The sequence below is a fragment of the Leopardus geoffroyi genome, chromosome D3 (assembly GCF_018350155.1).
Source record: "Leopardus geoffroyi isolate Oge1 chromosome D3, O.geoffroyi_Oge1_pat1.0, whole genome shotgun sequence".
Classification (NCBI taxonomy): domain Eukaryota; kingdom Metazoa; phylum Chordata; class Mammalia; order Carnivora; family Felidae; genus Leopardus; species Leopardus geoffroyi.
The window spans coordinates 53,524,021-53,542,974 of NC_059339.1; the positions used below are offsets into that span (position 1 = coordinate 53,524,021).

At 39.9% G+C, this 18,954-nt stretch overlaps 1 protein-coding gene across 1 annotated transcript in view; it reads left to right on the forward strand.

The window, feature by feature from the left end:
- RNF125 (ring finger protein 125) overlaps positions 1-18,954 on the forward strand; it is a 93,311-nt gene that overhangs the window by 70,843 nt on the left and 3,514 nt on the right. Inside the window, exons 4-7 of the mRNA XM_045458554.1 lie at positions 1,267-1,420; positions 5,093-5,187; positions 7,509-7,599; positions 17,730-17,837. Coding sequence (XP_045314510.1) covers positions 1,267-1,420; positions 5,093-5,187; positions 7,509-7,599; positions 17,730-17,837 — 448 coding nt within the window. The remainder of the gene's footprint in view (positions 1-1,266; positions 1,421-5,092; positions 5,188-7,508; positions 7,600-17,729; positions 17,838-18,954) is intronic.

Genomic DNA, 18,954 nt, shown 5'->3' on the forward strand with positions numbered 1-18,954 from the left:
GATCTCACTGTTCGTAGGTCCGGGCCCTGTGTCGGGCTCTGTGCTGACCGCTCAGAGCCTGCAACCTGCTTCAGATTTTGTGTCTCCGTCTCTCTGTGTCCCTTCCCCGCTCGTGCTCTGTCTCTCTCTGTCTGCAAAATAAATAAAACATTAAAAAATTAAAAAAAAAAAAACACCAGTGTACGAAGTTTAAAGTTACTTCGAATAAAAAGTTACTAAACAACAATAAAAGCAAAACATCTAGGAAAAAAGAAAGGGTAGGGATCTAGACAGATCTGGGATTCCAAATAAAGAGCAGGACAATCCCATCAAGTTGTTGCTGAATCGGTCTTTATGTCAGTCTGTTTAGTGTTCATCTTCTAGAGAGAGGGTTTACTGAGTCTGGCCCATTCCAGGTGCTCTGGTCTTCAGCAGGGGATTGTGGGCACCTTGACTGAGGTCCCACCAGATTGTGTCTCATATAAGAGGTGTAGTTCCTGCAGAGCAAAATCAGGATGCTATTGCAAGAAAGAGGAAATGGATGTTGGACAGGCATAAACATCAAGCAAATGCCTCAAGAACAATGCAAATGTCAGCATCCTTTGTGCGCATATAACAATTAAAAAAATATTTTTAAATGTTTATTTTTGAGAGACAGAGAGAGAAAGCGAGCGGCAGAGAGAGGGTCAGAGAGCGAGGGAGACACAGAGTCTGACGCAGGCTCCAGGCTCTGAGTTGTCAGCAGAGAGCTGGACACGGGGCTCAAACTCACGACCTGCAATATCATGACCTGAGCCAAAGTTGGACACTCAACCGACTGAGCCACCCAGGTGCCCAGACATTACGATTAGTTTATCAGAATAATAACATGTATGGTATTTTGCCTCCTTGACTTCTTGCTACTTTCTTCTCTAACATACAAAATCCCACAGAGCAAAGACCTATTTTCTCCCCAAATTCCCCCCCAAAATTAAAGAAAAGAAAGAACACATTAAGTATCCTTTGGGTTATGGTTTTCATTCTGTTTATGGGAATTCTATTCCACTACTTTGTGTTCTTTTGTTTCAGTGCATGCAGTGCATGAAGTGAGTTGTGACTCCAAAGAAGTCTCATGTGAAAGCAAGAGACTGTCTGCCAAGCAGGGGATGCAAATGCACATTGCATTTGGTAGTACAGCTCCTAGCGTGCAAGGTGCCGTGAAAATCCAGTGTGCACAAACAAACACAGAGTGGTGGCTCCTTTATACCTTTTCAGGAGAGTGATGTATTCTTGGTTTCTTCTGGGTAGATTCTGCCGTTCCTGTATCGCTACCAGTCTAAAGAACAATAAATGGACCTGCCCTTATTGCCGGGCATATCTTCCTTCAGAAGGAGTTCCAGCAACTGATGTAGCCAGAAGAATGAAATCAGAGTACCAGAACTGCGCTGAGTGTGACAGCCTGGTAAGTGGCCCTCTGCCTGTGCTCACGGTTCCCGGCTTGGACTGCTGAGGAAATTGTTATGCAGCTGATCATTTCACCCATGCCTTTGTCTTCATCCTACCCTGACTTTCTAAAGTTTATTGTCTCTGCCTCTCCCCTTCCTTCTCTCTGTTCTCATATGTGTAGGCTGTGGTGCAATTGGCCCCTGACTCCTACCATCACCTAATTTTTCAGACAAATGCTTTCACCCACCGCTTCCATTTCCTCCCTTCCCGTCGGTCCTGTGACCTCCCCCGCCCCCATCATGTTGCCTACTGGCATAATTCCAGTGGCATATTTCCTCCTGTGTTCTGGACTTTGCAGTGTTTCTCTCCGTTGATCACATCTTTCTGCGGGTTTCCTACTAGCCTGGTTAGATCATGTGAGGTGTCAAAGACCATGGGAAGATTCTAGATTTTATCCTAAATGCAGTAGTGAGTCACTGAGTGTAAGCTTTCGATCAGGTTTATATTTTTAAGATACTGCTCTGGCATGTGAGCGCAGAATGATTTGGAGGGGGTACATCAGGATTGGTGAAGCCAGTTCAGTGGCTATTGGGATGGCTAAGGTAAGAAAGGTGGGTTAGGGCGAGAGCATTAGACAAGGATAAAGGATTGTTTCGAGGGGTATTTAGGAGAGGCAGTGGAAGGAAATCGGTAACTGACTGGATGTGGGGGTGAGTGAGAATATAAAGTGTCAGAAGAATCCTCCCAGGTTTCTGACATGCGTAGGTGAAGGTGCTGTTATAGGGAGCAAATTTGGAGAAGAATCCACAGAGTTTTAAATATGTTACATTTGAACTGCTAAGGGGGGGATAATTATTATATGAAGTCTAGAGATCAAAAGAGAGATTACGTGCTGAGGATCTGAATTTTTTAGAGAACCTTTCTTGATTGTTAATCTATGTTATGTTTTCTTAGTACCTTATGCTTTCTCTTCGTACTATTCATCACCATTTGGAATTATGCTTTTGGGATTTTTTGATATAATGTCAGTTATCCCCACCAGATTTGATTTCCATGAGGGTAAAGGACTGTCTATTTTATTGGCAACTGCGTACCCAGCACTTTGAAAAGTGACTGGTGCGCAGTGCTTAATATATTTTTTTGAATATTTATGTAAGACTCCATAATCTGTTCATGGCTGTCTGACTACAGAATGTATGCATGGTCTTTGGAGTCAGACATCCTGGGATCAAACACGAATTCTGTCACTCATTGTTTGTGATTTGGGGACGTTATCATCTAAGTATTAGTTCATCTTTTTGTAAAATGAGGGAAAAGATAGTGTTCATGAGGTGCCTAGGTAGCTCAGTCAGTTAAGGGTCCTACTCTTGATCTCAGCTTAGGTCTTCTTGACCTCAGGGTCATGAGTTTGAGCCCCTCACTGGGCTCTGTGCTGGGTATGAATCCTACTTAAAAAAAAAAAAAAAGATAGTGTTCATGTCATGGGATGGTTGTAAGGGAAAATGATAAAACATGTATGGCTTTTAACACTGTCTGGAACATGGTAAATGCTCAAAATCAATAGCTTTTAATATTTATAATAATAGATTATTGCTTATTTTTACTTTGATATGTTTTGTCATCATATAAAATTCAACATGCACAAATCCAACTTACTGTAGTATTCTGTCATCTAGTTTTTATCCCATCTTTGGTGTCTATCAGAAACAAGAATATTCTCTCAATTATCCTGGATAGAAATCCCCTTCCTTTTTTCACCCCTTATATCTGATTATTCACAAGTATTTTGATTTTTCCTTTGAGGTATTTCTTACAACTGTCACTTCTTTTTTTATTTTTTTATTTTTTTTAATGCGTTTTCATTTTTTTGAGAGACAGAGCACAAGCAGGGGAGGGGCAGAGAGAGTGGGAAACACAGAATCTGAAGCAGGCTCCATGCTGACAGCACAGAGCCCAATGCGGGACTCGAACCTATGAACCATGAGATTATGACTTGAGCCAAAGTCAGACACTCAACCAACTGAGACACCCAAGTGCCCCTCTGTCTCTTCCTTTTTATGTTATTCCTCTTGCCAAGAATATTGCCATTCCTTCTTTAAAGTTTATTCTTTACTTTGTAAGAGAGAGAGAGAGAGACAGAGACAGAGAGAGAGAGAAAACCGGCTGGGGAGGGGCAGAAAGAGGTGGGAGAACAGAGGATTCGAAGCAGAGATCTCAATGCTGAGCTTGAACTCACGAGCTACAAGATTGACCTGAGCCAAAGTCAGACAGTTAACTGACTGAGCCACCCAGGCGCCCCACCTTCTAGAGCCATTTTAGACTCTACCTACTCTTCAGAGTCACGGCCAGATTTCCATTTCAGAGGCCTGGCCTTAGTATTGGAGTCCCCAGTATCAAACAGTTTCCTATCTACTTGTCTACATGTGGTTTGGCCCCCCTCTATTACATTATAAGCACCTATAGAGCAAGCGCAGTGGCTTGCCATCTCTTACAGTGTCTTCTCCAATTTTGTGTCTAGAGTAGACACTCCACGAATTTATCAATTCCTTTGTCAGTATACAGTCCCCAAATTTCTAATTTGTATGAAGAATGTTTATCTTTGTTGTTCAAGAAATACAAAGGAAGAACTTTTAACAAAAGTAATAACGAGATGTGAGAGAATTGACGTATAAAGTTGGTTGTTAAAAGTTGGAAAACAGTGTTTTGACAGCTACCTCAATCGGTCCTACTTTGTACATCTTTTAGGTGGATATGTGTAAAACAAGGATATGTTTTCACTTTTCCACTTGCTTTTGTTTTTGTCTTTTGTTAAGCAATTATAACAGTTTCCTTGCACGTTAGATTTCATGTTTGAGGTTTAACTTCCGTAGTTTGAGTGAAACGAAGCAGGGTGGGTCGACCACCTTACCACAGCAGCACAAAGCTTCTTTTAGCACAAGATCTTATCAGTTTCTAATGAAACATTTAGTAGAATATGTGTTATTTAGCCACAGACAGCCTCATGGTTAGGATCTCTGAATGTATATCTGGAGGAACAAGGGCTCTTTATTCTGCCTTGGTAAAAATGGACTGTAAGAACTGTCTTTTATGTTTGCTCTTAATGGGGCCATTAAGTATACTGTGTATTGTGAATTCATGTAATACCATTGGATATATTATAAAACCGTGGTATTTATATCTTTCCCTGAGGGACAGGATTTCCTTTACTTACTATGACCGTCTTTAAAATTAAAATCCATCTATTGGCTCTTTTTATCTGTCATTGTTTTCCTTTCCCTCTGTCTCTTTTTACTGTTTTCTTTTTTCTTTCCTCCACCTTGCTGTCTTTTTCCTCTCCCCTTTTTCTTTCTTACTTCTTAACCGTCACCAGATTAGGTAATGGCATCCAAAAAAAGTAAATTTGAGTTAATATATGTCTTTCCACTTTAAAAAAACATATGCTTTCTGGAAGAACCAAATTCAAGAACTCAACATTTGGGTCTTCGAAGTATTAGAGAAATTTCTAAAGTGTTATTTGTGATAATGCCTTAACTTTGTTGTGCTGTTGTCATGAATGCATCCTTTTAATCAACTGACCCCACACTATATATGATCTTATTTGAAATAATGAAAGTAATAAAGCTGGATCATAAGACTTCATTGAGCCCCTTTGCAACAGGCAATTTATTTTGAATTTGCTTTTATATAGGTTTGCCTCAGCGAAATGAGGGCACACATAAGATCTTGTCAGAAGTATATAGAGAAGTATGGACCACTGCAAGAACTTGGGGAGACGGCAACAAGGTTTGTTTCAGCACAACATAGTTGAATGCTAAATTTGATATGCTTGGGAGAGAAGTTAATAGACTGGAACAGTTAACTGTTTTATTGTGAAAATATGTATGGAGTTGTGTTTAGGCTCTGAACCATAACACCTACTATTGGTGATCATTTTACAAAAGAATTTTGCTTTCTGTACTTGAAAAACTTTGCATGGGGGTACCAACCAAGCACTGGAGAGATTGGAAGAACTTCCTCAGACAAGTGTGTATTAAGGAAGATCCAAAACTAAAACATGGAACTGTTTTAAGTTCCTCACGGCTCTATTTTCTGACTAATAGATTGACGTAGATCCTGGATTCTTTTTCACTCTTCCACTGCCATTGCTCAGTGCCCCAGCTCGTTTCCTCTTGTGTTGCTGGTTTGTCGTTAGAAGGGAGGAAGTGACACCTCAGTATATAGTCTAACAAGGAAGAACAGGTCTGGGGCAGGCATCTTTTTTGTGGGTAATCTTATGGGGCTGGAGGAAGGATGAAATGGTTAGTAGGGGCAATGAAGAATAGTGATCATTATTATTTTTTCCTTTAAAAAAAGAGAAATGAATCTGAGCCATTACTCTCTTGATGGCCAGAGTAATTACAAAGGTTGGAGTCTCTCCCTACCAAAAAAATATGGAAATGATTTGTGTTTTCCTGCATGGGCTGATGGCTTTGAAACCATTAATCTAAGTATGAGCTCAGTTATGAATAGTGATATTCAGTAGGAGTGTGACTTTTTTTCCCTCTCCTGAAGGAAAATGTAGTTTTACTTATGTTAAGAAAATGCGCTGAAAGCTCAAATTTCCTAACCTGAAAGTCTAGATGATTGCCCCCTTCCTTTGTTTTACTAGAGATTGCTTTGCAAATGTATCCATTTATTGTAGGGTTAGTTTTATACCATGATGTTATAAATTTTAAATGAGTATTTTAGCTCAAAGAAGAGTATGAATTCTATTAGCTTGGTTGCAAGGACCAGTAGGAAGGAAGGACAATAAATGGGTTAAGAAAATGTATGCGTTTGGTTGCAAGGTTGTTAGCCTTTATAAAAATTTAAAAATATATTCAGGCTAATTTAAATCCTAATTTCTTCTGCTAGTTAGAATTAAGTAATAAACAAAATAATAGAAAATGAGGAGGGTTGTTGATTAATCAGTCTTCTAGGATGGAGTAAGATTTGCATTTAAGATAGAAATCTTTGCTTCATAGAAGAACTTAACTGCTGCATGATTCAAATTTTTATTTATTTATTTTTTTCAACGTTTATTTATTTTTGGGACAGAGAGAGACAGAGCATGAACGGGGGAGGGGCAGAGAGAGAGGGAGACACAGAATCGGAAACAGGCTCCAGGCTCTGAGCCATCAGCCCAGAGCCTGACGCGGGGCTTGAACTCCCGGACCGCGAGATCGTGACCTGGCTGAAGTCGGACGCTTACCCGACTGCGCCACCCAGGCGCCCCTGATTCAAATTTTTAAAATTCTTAAGGTTATAAGTCTTAGGGAACAGGAAGTTATATCTATGATAGAAAGCGAGCAAAAAATTTCAAGCCTCCATATTGTACCTATGCGTTTAAGGCAGCACTGTCCAATAGAACACATATGTGAGTTTATGTTTTCTAATAGCCACACTAAAAAGGCAATAAGAAACAGCGAAATTAATTTTTAGTGTATTGTATTTAACCAAAGATAGCTTAAGTGTTACCATTTGAACATGTAATCAATATAAACATTTTTGAGATACTTTGCTTTTTTTTTATATTAAGCGTTTGAAACTCACAGTGCATTTTGTACTTCCAGCATCACTCAATTTCAATAGCCACATTTTAAGTGACAACAGACGTATATGGCTAATAGCTACTGTACTGGACAGCACGGACGTAAAGGTCAAATACTCCTTATAGTCACCTGTAGTAATACGCTGGTGGGGCTGAAGAACAAAGAACACCCAGTTATGTTTCCTGAATTAGGAGAGGGAGGAAGAGAAAGAGAAAAAGTAACCCAGGGACAGCTGGGTGACGTGGTCCCGGTTTGTCAGTTAATGGGTGCTCAGACTGCACTTCGCTTCCAAAGAGAATAAAGTGCTTCACGTGCTGCTCTAGCCGTTTCTCCGCGGTGGCCCTGGGAGGATACTTAGCTTTTCTCCATGAGAAAAAGCGTAGGCATCTGACCATTATCAGGATCGGAAAAATAGTGTCAAATCTGGAAGTTTCCAGAACAAGGGCTGGAAACTAGATCCGCCTACGTTCTGTTGCTTAGCTCTAGTTAAATGCTAGCAATTTTAGTCATTTTTGTATTCTGTGCAATTTCCAGGTGTGTGTGTCCATTTTGTCAGAGGGAACTGGATGAAGACAGCTTGCTGGATCACTGTATCACTCATCACAGATCAGAAAGGAGATCTGTGGTAAGGAATTTTGTTACCATCTACTTCTGCAAAGTCTAAGTTCGGTATACACTAGAAACCCATTCAATAGGCTTCTGCTTGTAGATATATTATGAAAGATAGTTTATGTCAAGGTTGTGGTAATTCTGTGACTGTTAACAATATGTGAGTGGTAAGAATTACTAATGTGCGGGGCGCCTGGGTGGCTCAGTCGGTTAAGCGGCCGACTTCAGCTCAGGTCATGATCTCACAGTTCATGAGTTCGAGCCCCACATCGGGCTCTGTGCTGACAGCTGGGAGCCTGGAGCCTACTTCTGATTCTGTGTCTCCTTCTCTCTCTGCCTGCCTCTCTCCCCTGCTCGCTCGCTCTCTCTCCCTCTCTCTTCCTCAGAAATAAATAAACATAAATTAAAAAACAAAAACAAAAAACTACACAGCTAAAATCGAACTTGAGTATACTAACTGTGGTCACGTCCTAAGTTAAAAACATTTTTTAATAATGCAAATAAGGTTATCACAATAATTCACTAGAAATGAGCAGTAGGAAGTTATTCATCTTCAATCAATCTGTTGTTTTATTTCACAGTCTGAGTATTTATCCATATGCGTGCACAATAAATATACATATTGCTTATCATTTCCTAGGTTCATTGCGATGCTTCCTTTTTTCTTTTCAGCCTGGCATTTTAGTTCTACTTTGCAGTGTAACTTTTATGGTTTTCATTTTGGTATAGTTGTGAGGGAAAGCAGGGTGGTGATGGGTACATTACTTAGCCATTTTACTATTTTTGTACCCTTGTTACCAATTTTAGGATGTGAATTCATATTGTACATTTGAACTCTTCCTTCTATTGGATTTTTTTTCCTGAGAGGAAATCCTTAGATTTATCTTTCTGGGACCAAGAGAGCAAACTTTATAATAGTTCTTGAAATATACTTCTAAAATGCATTCCAGAAAGGTTGAGTCAATTTATATTTGTGTAAGCGATTGATAAGTAAACCCCCTTCATCTTAACTTGGCCAACAGTGGGTACATTTACTTTCAAATTAAAATAAAAGGGTCGCCTGGGTGGGTCAGTTGGTTAAGCATCTGACTCTTGATTTGGGCTCAGGTCATGATCTCGCAGTTGTGAGATCCAGCCCCGTGTTGGGCTCTGAGCTGACAGAGTGGAGCCTGCTTGGGATTCTCTCCCTCTCTCTCTGCCCCTCCTCTCTCTCTCTCTCTCTCTCTCTCTCTCAAAATAAGTAAATAAACTTTACTTTATTTTTTTTAAGTTTATTTATTTATCTTGAGAGTGACAGAGACAGCACGAGTAGGGGAGAGGCAGAGAGAGGAGAGAGAGAAAATCCTAAGCAGGCTCCACACTGCCAGTGCACAACCCGACACGGGGGGAGCTGTAACGCACAAAACTGTGGGATGGTGACCTGAGCAGAAGCTAAGAGTGGGACGCTCAACTGACTGAGCCACCCAGACACCCCTAAATAAACTTTTAGAAAGAAAGAAAGAAAGAAAGAAAGAAAGAAAAGAAAGAAAGAAAGAAAATTAAAGGTTTAGCAGATATAAAATGATACCTCGAAGATTATTTTGAGTTTTATTTTAGTTTTACGTTACATATATACGTGTGTGTGTGTATACACACACAGACATATATGTATGTGTATCATTTATATAGATATGAGTTTTGTTTTGTTTTTTAATTTGAATTTTAAGGTTGTTTTCCTCCATAAAATCCTTTTGGAAAGTGATGAGATTGAAACATAGGTATATTAGATAGATAGGTGATAGATAGATAGATAGATAGATAGATAGATAGATAGATACAAGGATAGTTCTCACAACAATCCTAGAAGATAGGTGTGATTACCTCCATTTTACAAATGATAAGTTGAGGCTCAGAGAGGTTAACTAAGTCTTACAAGGTCACACAGCTGTTAAGTAGCAGAGCCACAACTTGAACACAGTAGTCTAATTTCCAGAGCATGGTCGACCCCTATGATCTACTAACAGGTTCACAAGAAAAGCCACACAATACGATCAAAGATATTTGTTATTGATCCTAATGGCTTAGGCATTTTGGTTCTTGGAATGGCTTGATATGTGTTGGGAGAGCAGGGGAGACTGTCACGGGCTTTTACGGCTTGTAAGTTGCTCGGTAGGAGGAACTGGGCTAAGGAGCTATGTTATGATAGGTCCCTGGGGAGCTAGAAGAAGTTAGAAGAAAGCGTTAGGATGGCATAATAATAGCTACCATGTACTGAGTTCTAAGTGCTTCCTTGTCTGCTGACTACCCTGTGGAGGTATTATCACACAGCCTGAGTCCTAACCACTAGTACCCAAGTGCTACTCTGACTGGAGGAACACCAGGTGCCTTGGGCCTTGGTCTTAGGCTGCATCACAGGAGTAATCTGGGGCAGGCCGTGTACTGGTCTGTCCATTGGTACTGTGTACGTGGCTCCAACAGAAGCCCAGTCCTCGTGCTGCTCAGTTTGGCTATCAGATTAAAGGTGCCCATGGAAGCTAGGTCTTCCTTGATTTAGAGGTCACAGACATCATTGAAGAGAGCCGACCCAAGGGCAGAAATAAACCAGAAATGGTGGGATCAGATTGCCCATAGAATTAATAGCTGAAACCTAGCTTTAGAGGAGATCATCTTTGGTGCAAATCCCATTAATGTCTTCGCCTCTGTGTCATCATTCGTAAAATGGGGATGATGATGATAATGATGCCCTTTCCACCGGGTGGTAGTGAGTGAGTCAGGTGATAATGGTGGGCTACTACCACTTTTGCAACTACATAAAACCAAGGCCAGTGGAGATTGCAAGGAAGTCGTGTACCCTCGCTGTTGGGGAACCCAAGCTGGAAGGGGTGTGAAGTAATGAATTTCACAAGACCAGGATGCAATTGTGGCCTTGAGGCAGGAGCAGATTGTTCACAAAATCCATGGTTCAGTAATAACACGAGGGCCGTCTAGGTGGCTTCTAGCACAGAAGACCTTCAGCTTCCTATGTTAATGTTCCATGCTTGAATAGGAAATCAAGACAGGTGTCACTCTGAAGGATCTAGAGCCACTAGAATTCAGGAGATATGCTTTGATTATGAAAAGGCTGGAAGCAGGTACTGTGGCATAGTTGAGGCTCACATGCTTAGGGATCCCCAGTCGGGGAAACACCTCTCGGAGAAGTCCTATGTCCAAGGCTGATTCTGGACTGGTTTGGAAGTTAGCAAGGAATCATTGCTTTCAGGGGCAGGGTTGCTGGGTTTGCTTGCAGATAAGATCAGTGACATCATCTGACCGATCTGGCATAAGAAGTTTCATGGCAGTTAGAGATTTGAGCAAATGATTCTGCCTTCTAGATAAAATTAGATAATTCAGAGATCGAACCCCAAGCAACTAATCTTTTCTTTCTTTTTGTAAGACTGGGGTAGTGGGTTAAGAACATCAGGGAATTTTGAATTTTCTCACATGCAGCTTTAAGAACCAACAGCTCCTTGGGGTGCCCGGATGGCTCAGTCAGGCAAGCGTCTGACTCTTAGTTTCAGCTCGGGTTGGGCCCTGCACTGACAGCATGGAGTCTGCTTGGAATCTTCGCTCTCTCCCTCTCTGCCCCTCCCACGCTTGTTCTCTGTCTCTCAAAATAAATAAACTTAGAAACAACAACAACAACCAACAGCTCCTTTGTGCCACACAGTAGTAATATTCTGCAATGTTTTATTAAAATTTTTTTTAACATTTATTCATTTATGAGAGACAGCACAAGCAGGGTAGGGGCAGAGAGAGGGGGAGACACAGAATCCCAAGCAGGCTTCAGGCTCTGAGCTGTCAGCACAGAGCCCGACGTGGGGCTCGAACTCACAGGCTGTGAAATCATGACCTGAGCCGAAGTCAGATGCTTACATGACTGAGCCACCAGATGCCCCATCTGCAATGTTTTATTTACAAAAATTTCTGGAATATTAAACTCAAAGGAGGCCAATGACATAAACAGCTTGCTTCAGATTGAATTGTGAGACCGCTTTTGAGAGAAATTTGGTATTTTGTCCTCTAAAGGGAAGATGTTTCAACAAGAGCCACACTTTCTGGCTATTCTTTTTCTTTCAGTGGTTGGCTCTTACTTATCCTTTAGAACTCCTCTTAAATCTCACTTCCTCAGGGAAGCCCTCCTTGACCCCCAAATTACTTGTAGCTCTTGCTTTTCTCTCCTCTTTTTTTTCTTATTCATCACAATTTGTAATTGTGTATTCATTTCATGTCTGTCTTTCCCTGTACGTTATTCGGTTCACGAAGTCATGGAACCTCTTGGTTCAACACTGCTTGGCCAGCTGTTGGAAGACAACCTAGCACATAGGAGGATATGGTGATTACGAAAAATAAGATATTGAAGAAAACATCATTTCATTCAAAGGATGCAGTAGTCTCTTAATTTCTGCCTTGCTCCTCAGATTCATTCCTTAAGGGAGGGGACAGGACTTTTATTGGTTTGGAACATAAATTGTGGTGACTAGAGCCTGAGCCACCTGCCCACAGAGGTTTATTTCTGTGGATATTTAGAATATCTGTGACTCGACTGGGTAGTGGGAGAATATGTTTTGGAAGGAAGAAAAATCTGTATTAAATTTGCTTTCAAACTCTTACTAAATTAGATGTGCAGTCTGGTACCTTAATTTTGGTTACACATTTGTCTGTAATTATTTTCGGTGCATGTCTCTTTTCTCTCTTTTTTTTTTTTTTTGGTTTTTTTTTTTTTTTTTGACTCAGGAATTTTAAATTTCTTCCCCAAATGGCGCTTGGCATCAGATGGTTGCTGTGGAAAAGTTAACCTAAACCACAGATAGAGCTGGGTGTCCATTGTAATAGATGTTCCGAAGGATTGAAGTTGGTGGTAGCTTCTAATCTGGAGGCTGTTTTTCACCTGTGCTGTTCACCATCAGATAAAGTCCATACTGGGATGAGGCCAACATCTGTTGAATGCACACTGCACAATGGTTGATTCCTAATCTGAGTAGCGTGGCCCAGGAGCACTGAGCAGAGGCAAATAATAAAGGATGAGCTGATATTAGCCATTGGCAGCGGTAGGGAGAGTATTGGTGAACACTTAGGTACTTGGTAATGATTAGTAACTCTCGTACCATTTCTTTCCCCTTCCTATTCTTACCCTCTCCTCCTTCAGGTCAGATCCTTCAATGTAAGACACACAAAAAATCTTTAGAGTACTATAGCTGTTGGCCTGTTTTACAATGTCCTTCTGGTAGATGTACAGCAGAAGACTGAAGTCTCATCTCCACTAGTTCCTATTAAAATCAGACGAAAAACAAAAGCTACTTAAAGTTCCAGGCTTTCTGTATCTTTCTCCTTCGCTAGATCTCAAAGCTCCTTAATCATTGGGCCAGGGGTTAGCGTCTTTGTACCTCTGACTCTTGACATGGGGCCTCCAGAAACCAGAATAGGTGCTCAAATGAACCATCTATTGAGCAGAACTGGTCCCAGTGTATCCTTCCAGACTCATGTCCTACTACTTCCTGCCACATGCCCCGTCTTCAGCCTCCTACAGCTTTTCCCATTGCCTAAGCAGGCCTGTCCTTTTAGATCTCCTGCCGTTTCCCACATTGATTTTTCTGCCTGTTGATGTTCCTCACTGTGGCATTGCTGGCTTGTCCTTCCAGACTCATTTCAGTTACCAGCAGCTTGGCTGAAGCTTTTGCTGATTTCCTGGGCAAAATTAATGATTCCCTTTTTTAGGTCTTGAACTGTTGTTTTGAGTATAACATTTGAACATATAGTGTAACGTCTCAGGTGTAGCACTTGCTATGCAGTAGTAAAAGTATTTGCTTCAGTGATAACAATAGCAGCCATTTAGTATTTGTGCCAAGGACTGAGCTCATATAATGACTGAGCTTCAGAATGTTAAATGATGTGTTTTAAATACACAAACAGCCCCGCAAAGCAGAGATAGTTCTCATTTCGCAGGATAAGATTAGTTACTTGCCAAGGTTAAGTCAGTGAGAGGTAGAGATGAAATGGAAAACAATTTTCCAGGTAGTGGGAATGCAGGAGTGAACAGGACACATGTAGTTGCTTCCGTCATGGAGCTCCAACTCTTCAAGAACAAGCATCAAATAGTAGTAAATATATGGTGTTTACTGAGTGCCTAGTGTGTACCTGGTACATTAAGGACATTATCTCTAAACATCATAACTGCTCTACAAGGTAGGTGGTAGGATCTCCACTTCACAGAAGAGGGAAACTCATGTGCTGAAGGTCACATAACGAGCAAGAATCTGCAGGGATTTGAACCCAAGGCTCTCTGATTTCACAGGCCATGCAACACAACCCTATCTTTACTGGTTCCCGTATTCCAGGTGCCTAGCACATAGTAGAGGCACAAGAAAGAGTATTGAGTGAACATACTTCTATAACTAGTCTCCCTTCCTTCACACCACAAAAAATTAATGTTGCTTTTCCTTAAAATATTTCTTGGTCTCAGCTGTGTTCTCATTACTACATAGGGGTCTCAGGGTAGATTAAGTGCTATCTTGGGATAGCATTTTGTGATTAGAAAATCGGAAATGATTATAAAGCAATAGTAACTTAAACGATGTAATTTTATTAAAAATAAGGCAAATATTGGGGTGCCTGGGTCGCTCAGTTGGTTAAGCATCCGACTTTGGCTCAGGTCATGATCTCCCACTCTGTGAGTTCGAGCTCCGTACGGGACTCTGTGCTGACAGCTCAGAACCTGGAGCCTGCTTGAGATTCTGTCTCTGTCTCTCTCTGCCCTTCTCCCACTCACACTGTCTCTCGCTCTCAAAAATAAACATTAAAAAAATAATAAATAAATAAAAATAAGACAAATATTAATGGAGTAGCGCAGAATTCAGAAGTATATGTTTAGATATTGAGCATACTGAAACCAAGACCTCCATAAAACAGTAAGAAAAAATTACATAAAGCCCTCATTGAAATGTAAAGGAAAATGTTATCATCCAAGCAGATAGGTTAAACACTGTTACAATATGAAAAGAATATTGAATTGCCTATTAGGAGGCCTAGATTCCCATTCTGATACTTCAAGTGGTATAAATTTAAGTTAATTTTTTTCCTTTCTGAAATTGGGTTCCTGAAAGGAGTAGGATAATAAATTAATCGGGGCGCCTGGGTGGCTCAGTCGGTTGGACTCAGGTCATGATCTCGAGGTTCACGAGCTCGAGCCCCACATCAGGCTCTGTGCTGATGGCTCAGAGACTGGAGACGGCTTCAATTCTGTGTCTCCCTCTCTTTCTGTCCCTGCCCCGCTCACAATCTGTCTCTCTCTCCCTCAAAAATATAAATAAACATAGAAAAAAATATAAAAAATTAGGTTGTGAGGATCAAATAAGAATAGTACCTAATTTAATGCCTAACACATACCTTGCATTCAGTAATGATTCTGCATCTCATATTTTTTTTAAGTTATTTATTTATTTATTTATTTATTTATTTAGAGAGTGAGAGCAGGAAAAGGGCAGAGAGAGAGGGAGAGAGAGAGAAAATCCCAAGCAGACTCCACACCATCCATGCAGAGCCCAACTCAGGGCTCAAACTCATGAACAGCAAGATCATGACCTGAGCCAAAATCAAGAGTTGGATGCTTAACCAACTGAGCCACCCAGGCACCACTGCATCTCGTATTTTAAAATGAATGCATGAGGAAATGGAATTTTTAAAAAGAAACTTAAGTTAAAACATAATAAAGTAGTGTCTGTTAAAGAAAGTCATTTAAATTAGCCATTAGGGATATACAAATTAAAATCATGATGAAATACCACTGCACACCTATCAAAATGATTAAAATTTAAAAAAATACACACACACACACACACACACACACACACACACACACACGGGGTAAGGTTAAGCATCCGACTTCGGCTCAGGTCATAATCTCACCGTTTGTGAGTTCGAGCCTTGTACTAGGCTCTGCGCTGGCAATGAGGAGCCTGCTTGGGATTCTGTCTGTCCCTCTCTCTTCCCCTCCTCCACTCGTGCTTTCTCCCTCAAAATAAATAAACTACAACACAATACAATTAAATTTTAAAAATATAGACAGTACCAAATGCTGGTGATAATTCACACGTTGCTAGTAGGAATGTAGAATGGTACAAGCACTCTGGAAAATAGTTTGGCAGTGTTTTACAAAGTTAACCGTAAAACTCACCATATGACCCAGCTATCACACTCCTGGAAACTTATTCTAGAGAAATGAAAACATGTTTATGCAAACATCTGTATACCAATATTCACCGCAGCTTCATTTATAACAGCCAAGAACTGAAAACAACAAATGTCCTTCAGAAAGTAAATGGATAAATAGGCACATCCACATCATGGAGATCTACTCGGCAATAAAAAAGAAGGAACTTTTGATGCATTCAGCAACCTGGGTGAATCTCAGGGCCATTATGCTCAGTCAAAAAAGCCAATCTCAAAAGATTAATCCTATTTATATAACATTCTCAAAATGATGAAGTTCTAGACGTAGAGAACAGATCAGTGGATACCAGGGTTTAGGGAGAAAAGACAAAGTAAAGAGGAAGCCCAAGGACGTTCCTTTGTAATGACATGGCAGTTCTGTATCTTGATTGTGTTTGTGGTTATATAAATCTATACATGTGATAAAATTTCATACAACTACACAGGCACACTGAAATAACTGAGTTCATGCAAAAATTGGTGGACTCTAAGTAAGGTTTGTTGTTAATTGCCAATTTACTGGTTTTGAGAATGTACTACAGTTACGTAAGATGTTGCCATTGGGACGGGGCGCTTGGTGGCTAAATCAGTTAAGCAGTTAAGTGACCGACTTTGGCTTAGGTCATGATCTGATGGCTTGTGGGTTTGAGCCCCACATCAGGCTCTCTGCTGTTGGCATGGAGCCTGCTTCGGATCCTCTGTCTCTCCCTCTCTCTGCCCCCACCCCGCTCGTGCTTGCTCTGTCTCAAAAATAAGTTAGCATTAAAAAAAAAAAAGATTTGGGGATATCTGGGTGGCTCAGTCAGTTAAGTGTCCAACTTTGGCTCAGGTCATGATCTCACCACTTAGGAGTTTGAGCCCTGCATTGGCCTCTGTGCTGACAGCTCAGAGCCTGGAGCCTGCTTGGGATTCTGTGTCCCCCCCTCTCTCTGCCCGTCCCCCACTCGCACTCTGTCGCTCTCAAAAATAAACAAACATTAAAAAAAAAAAAAAAGATGTTGCCATTGGGGAAGGTAGGTGATGGGGTCATAGGACCTCTGGCATTATCTTTGGAATTTCTCATGAGTTTATAAATGTTTGAAAATGAAGAAGGTTATTTTTTAAAGCCATTACTGCTATTAAATTAGGAAAATATGTGTAAATACTAATTGATGCTAGTGGGTTGTAATCTATATTGCTGGTGGAAATAAAAAACTTTAGGGCAATAGATATTAGGAACTACAAATGTTCATAGTTGTTGACTTGCTAATCTTCATTGTTCTATGAGAATTGTTCTATGTTGTTCTATGAGAATAATTCCCAAAAGGTGAACACTATAGATTACATCATTTGTAATAACAAAATATCTGCATACCAAAAAAATCTTATATATTTCAAGAGCGAGGCAATTAATTGATCTGCTAACTGTAGTATTGTTTAAATAATAAGTTGATAAATATGTACAGAAGTGCATATGAAGAAATAAATGCAATTTTACTTAGTATTATTAATATTTATGCAGTTTTAAAATATTATGCTGAGGGGGTGCCTGGGTGGCTTAGTCGGCTGGTTAAGTGGGTTAAGCGTCCGACCCGTGATTTCAGCTTAGGCAATGAACTCATGATCGTGGAGTCGAGCCCTGTGGCAGGCTCTGCACTGGGAGTGAAGCCTGCTTAAAATTCTCTCTCTCCCTCTCCCTTTGCCTCTCCCCTGCTTGCGTGCACATGTACATGCTCACTGTCTCTCAAAAAATAGATAGATAGATAGATAGATAGATAGATAGATGATAGATAAAAAATAAAATATTATGGTGAGGAATGGCCAATAGATTCATAAAGTTAAAATTCACTTTGCTGAATAGTTTTTTTTTTAATTTTGTAAAAATTCTGACATTAATGATTATTTTTAATTCTTTCTTGAACTGTTGGTTTCCTTCATTTCCAGTTCTGTCCACTCTGCCGATTACTACCTAATGAAAATCCAGGCAGCTTCAGTGGCAGTTTAATAAGACATTTGCAAGTCAATCACACTTTGTTTTATGATGATTTCATAGTAAGTATATTTTCTTACTTTTACATTGTTTCTATGTGGTGTGTGTTAACCTTACCTTTTTAAATTCAAGCAAATAAAATTATGGTGGAAAAAATGTGTATAGACCTGAAGTTAAGTAATAGCATTAAGTAGGAAATTATAAAATATAGTGTTTTATAAACTTGACTATTAATATGAGTTATCTGCCTTAGACAAAATTATTTTCTTTGTGATTGAGATAATTGCTCCTTGTATAAGCTACTAGAGTTCACTTTCAAATTATTTTAATTTTTACTCTAGTCCCTCTGTGTGTCTAGTTTTAATATTTATGAAGTTGAAAACTTATGTACCTGAGATGAAATTAAATCACATGAGTAATGAAATGGCTCAGAGTTTATTCTGCATGCAGTTTGATACTACATTGAATGGCTAATAACAGATATGGTGTTATCAGTGTAGTAAGACACACGGTCATGTTTTATTTAAATTCCATAAAACACAAAAGTCATGTTTATTGAACTTTTACAAAACTGAAAAATTTTTATTAGGAAAAATTATAAACATGTACAAAGGTAGCCAAAACAGCACCATGAACTCCCACATGTCATCAATAACTACCCATCAGTAACTACCAACTCATGGCCAGTCTCATTGTATTAAGAATTTTTCGGGGGGCACCTGGGTGGCTCAGTCAGTTGAGCATCTGACTCTTGATTTTGTCTCAGGTCATGATCTCATGGTCGTGGGATCAAGTCCCGTATCGGGGTCTGTGGTGGGTGTGGGGCCTGTTAACATGGTCACTCTCACTCTTCCTTTGCCCCTCCCTGCTCACACGCGCTCATGCATACTCTCAAAAAAATAAAAATTTAAAAAATTAAAAAAGAATTTTTTTCTTTCAGTATTATTAGTAATTGACTTACAGCACTGTGTAAGTTTAAGGTATACAGTATAATGACCTGTTTATGTATTGTGAAATGATTACCACCAATAATTTTACTTAACATCCATCATCTCATATAGATGCAAAAGAAAAAATTTTTCTTTGTGATGAGAACTTTTAGCTTCCAAATATACCATACATTGGTGGTAACTACAGCCTTCATGTTGTGCATTACATCCCCAGTATTTATTTATCTTA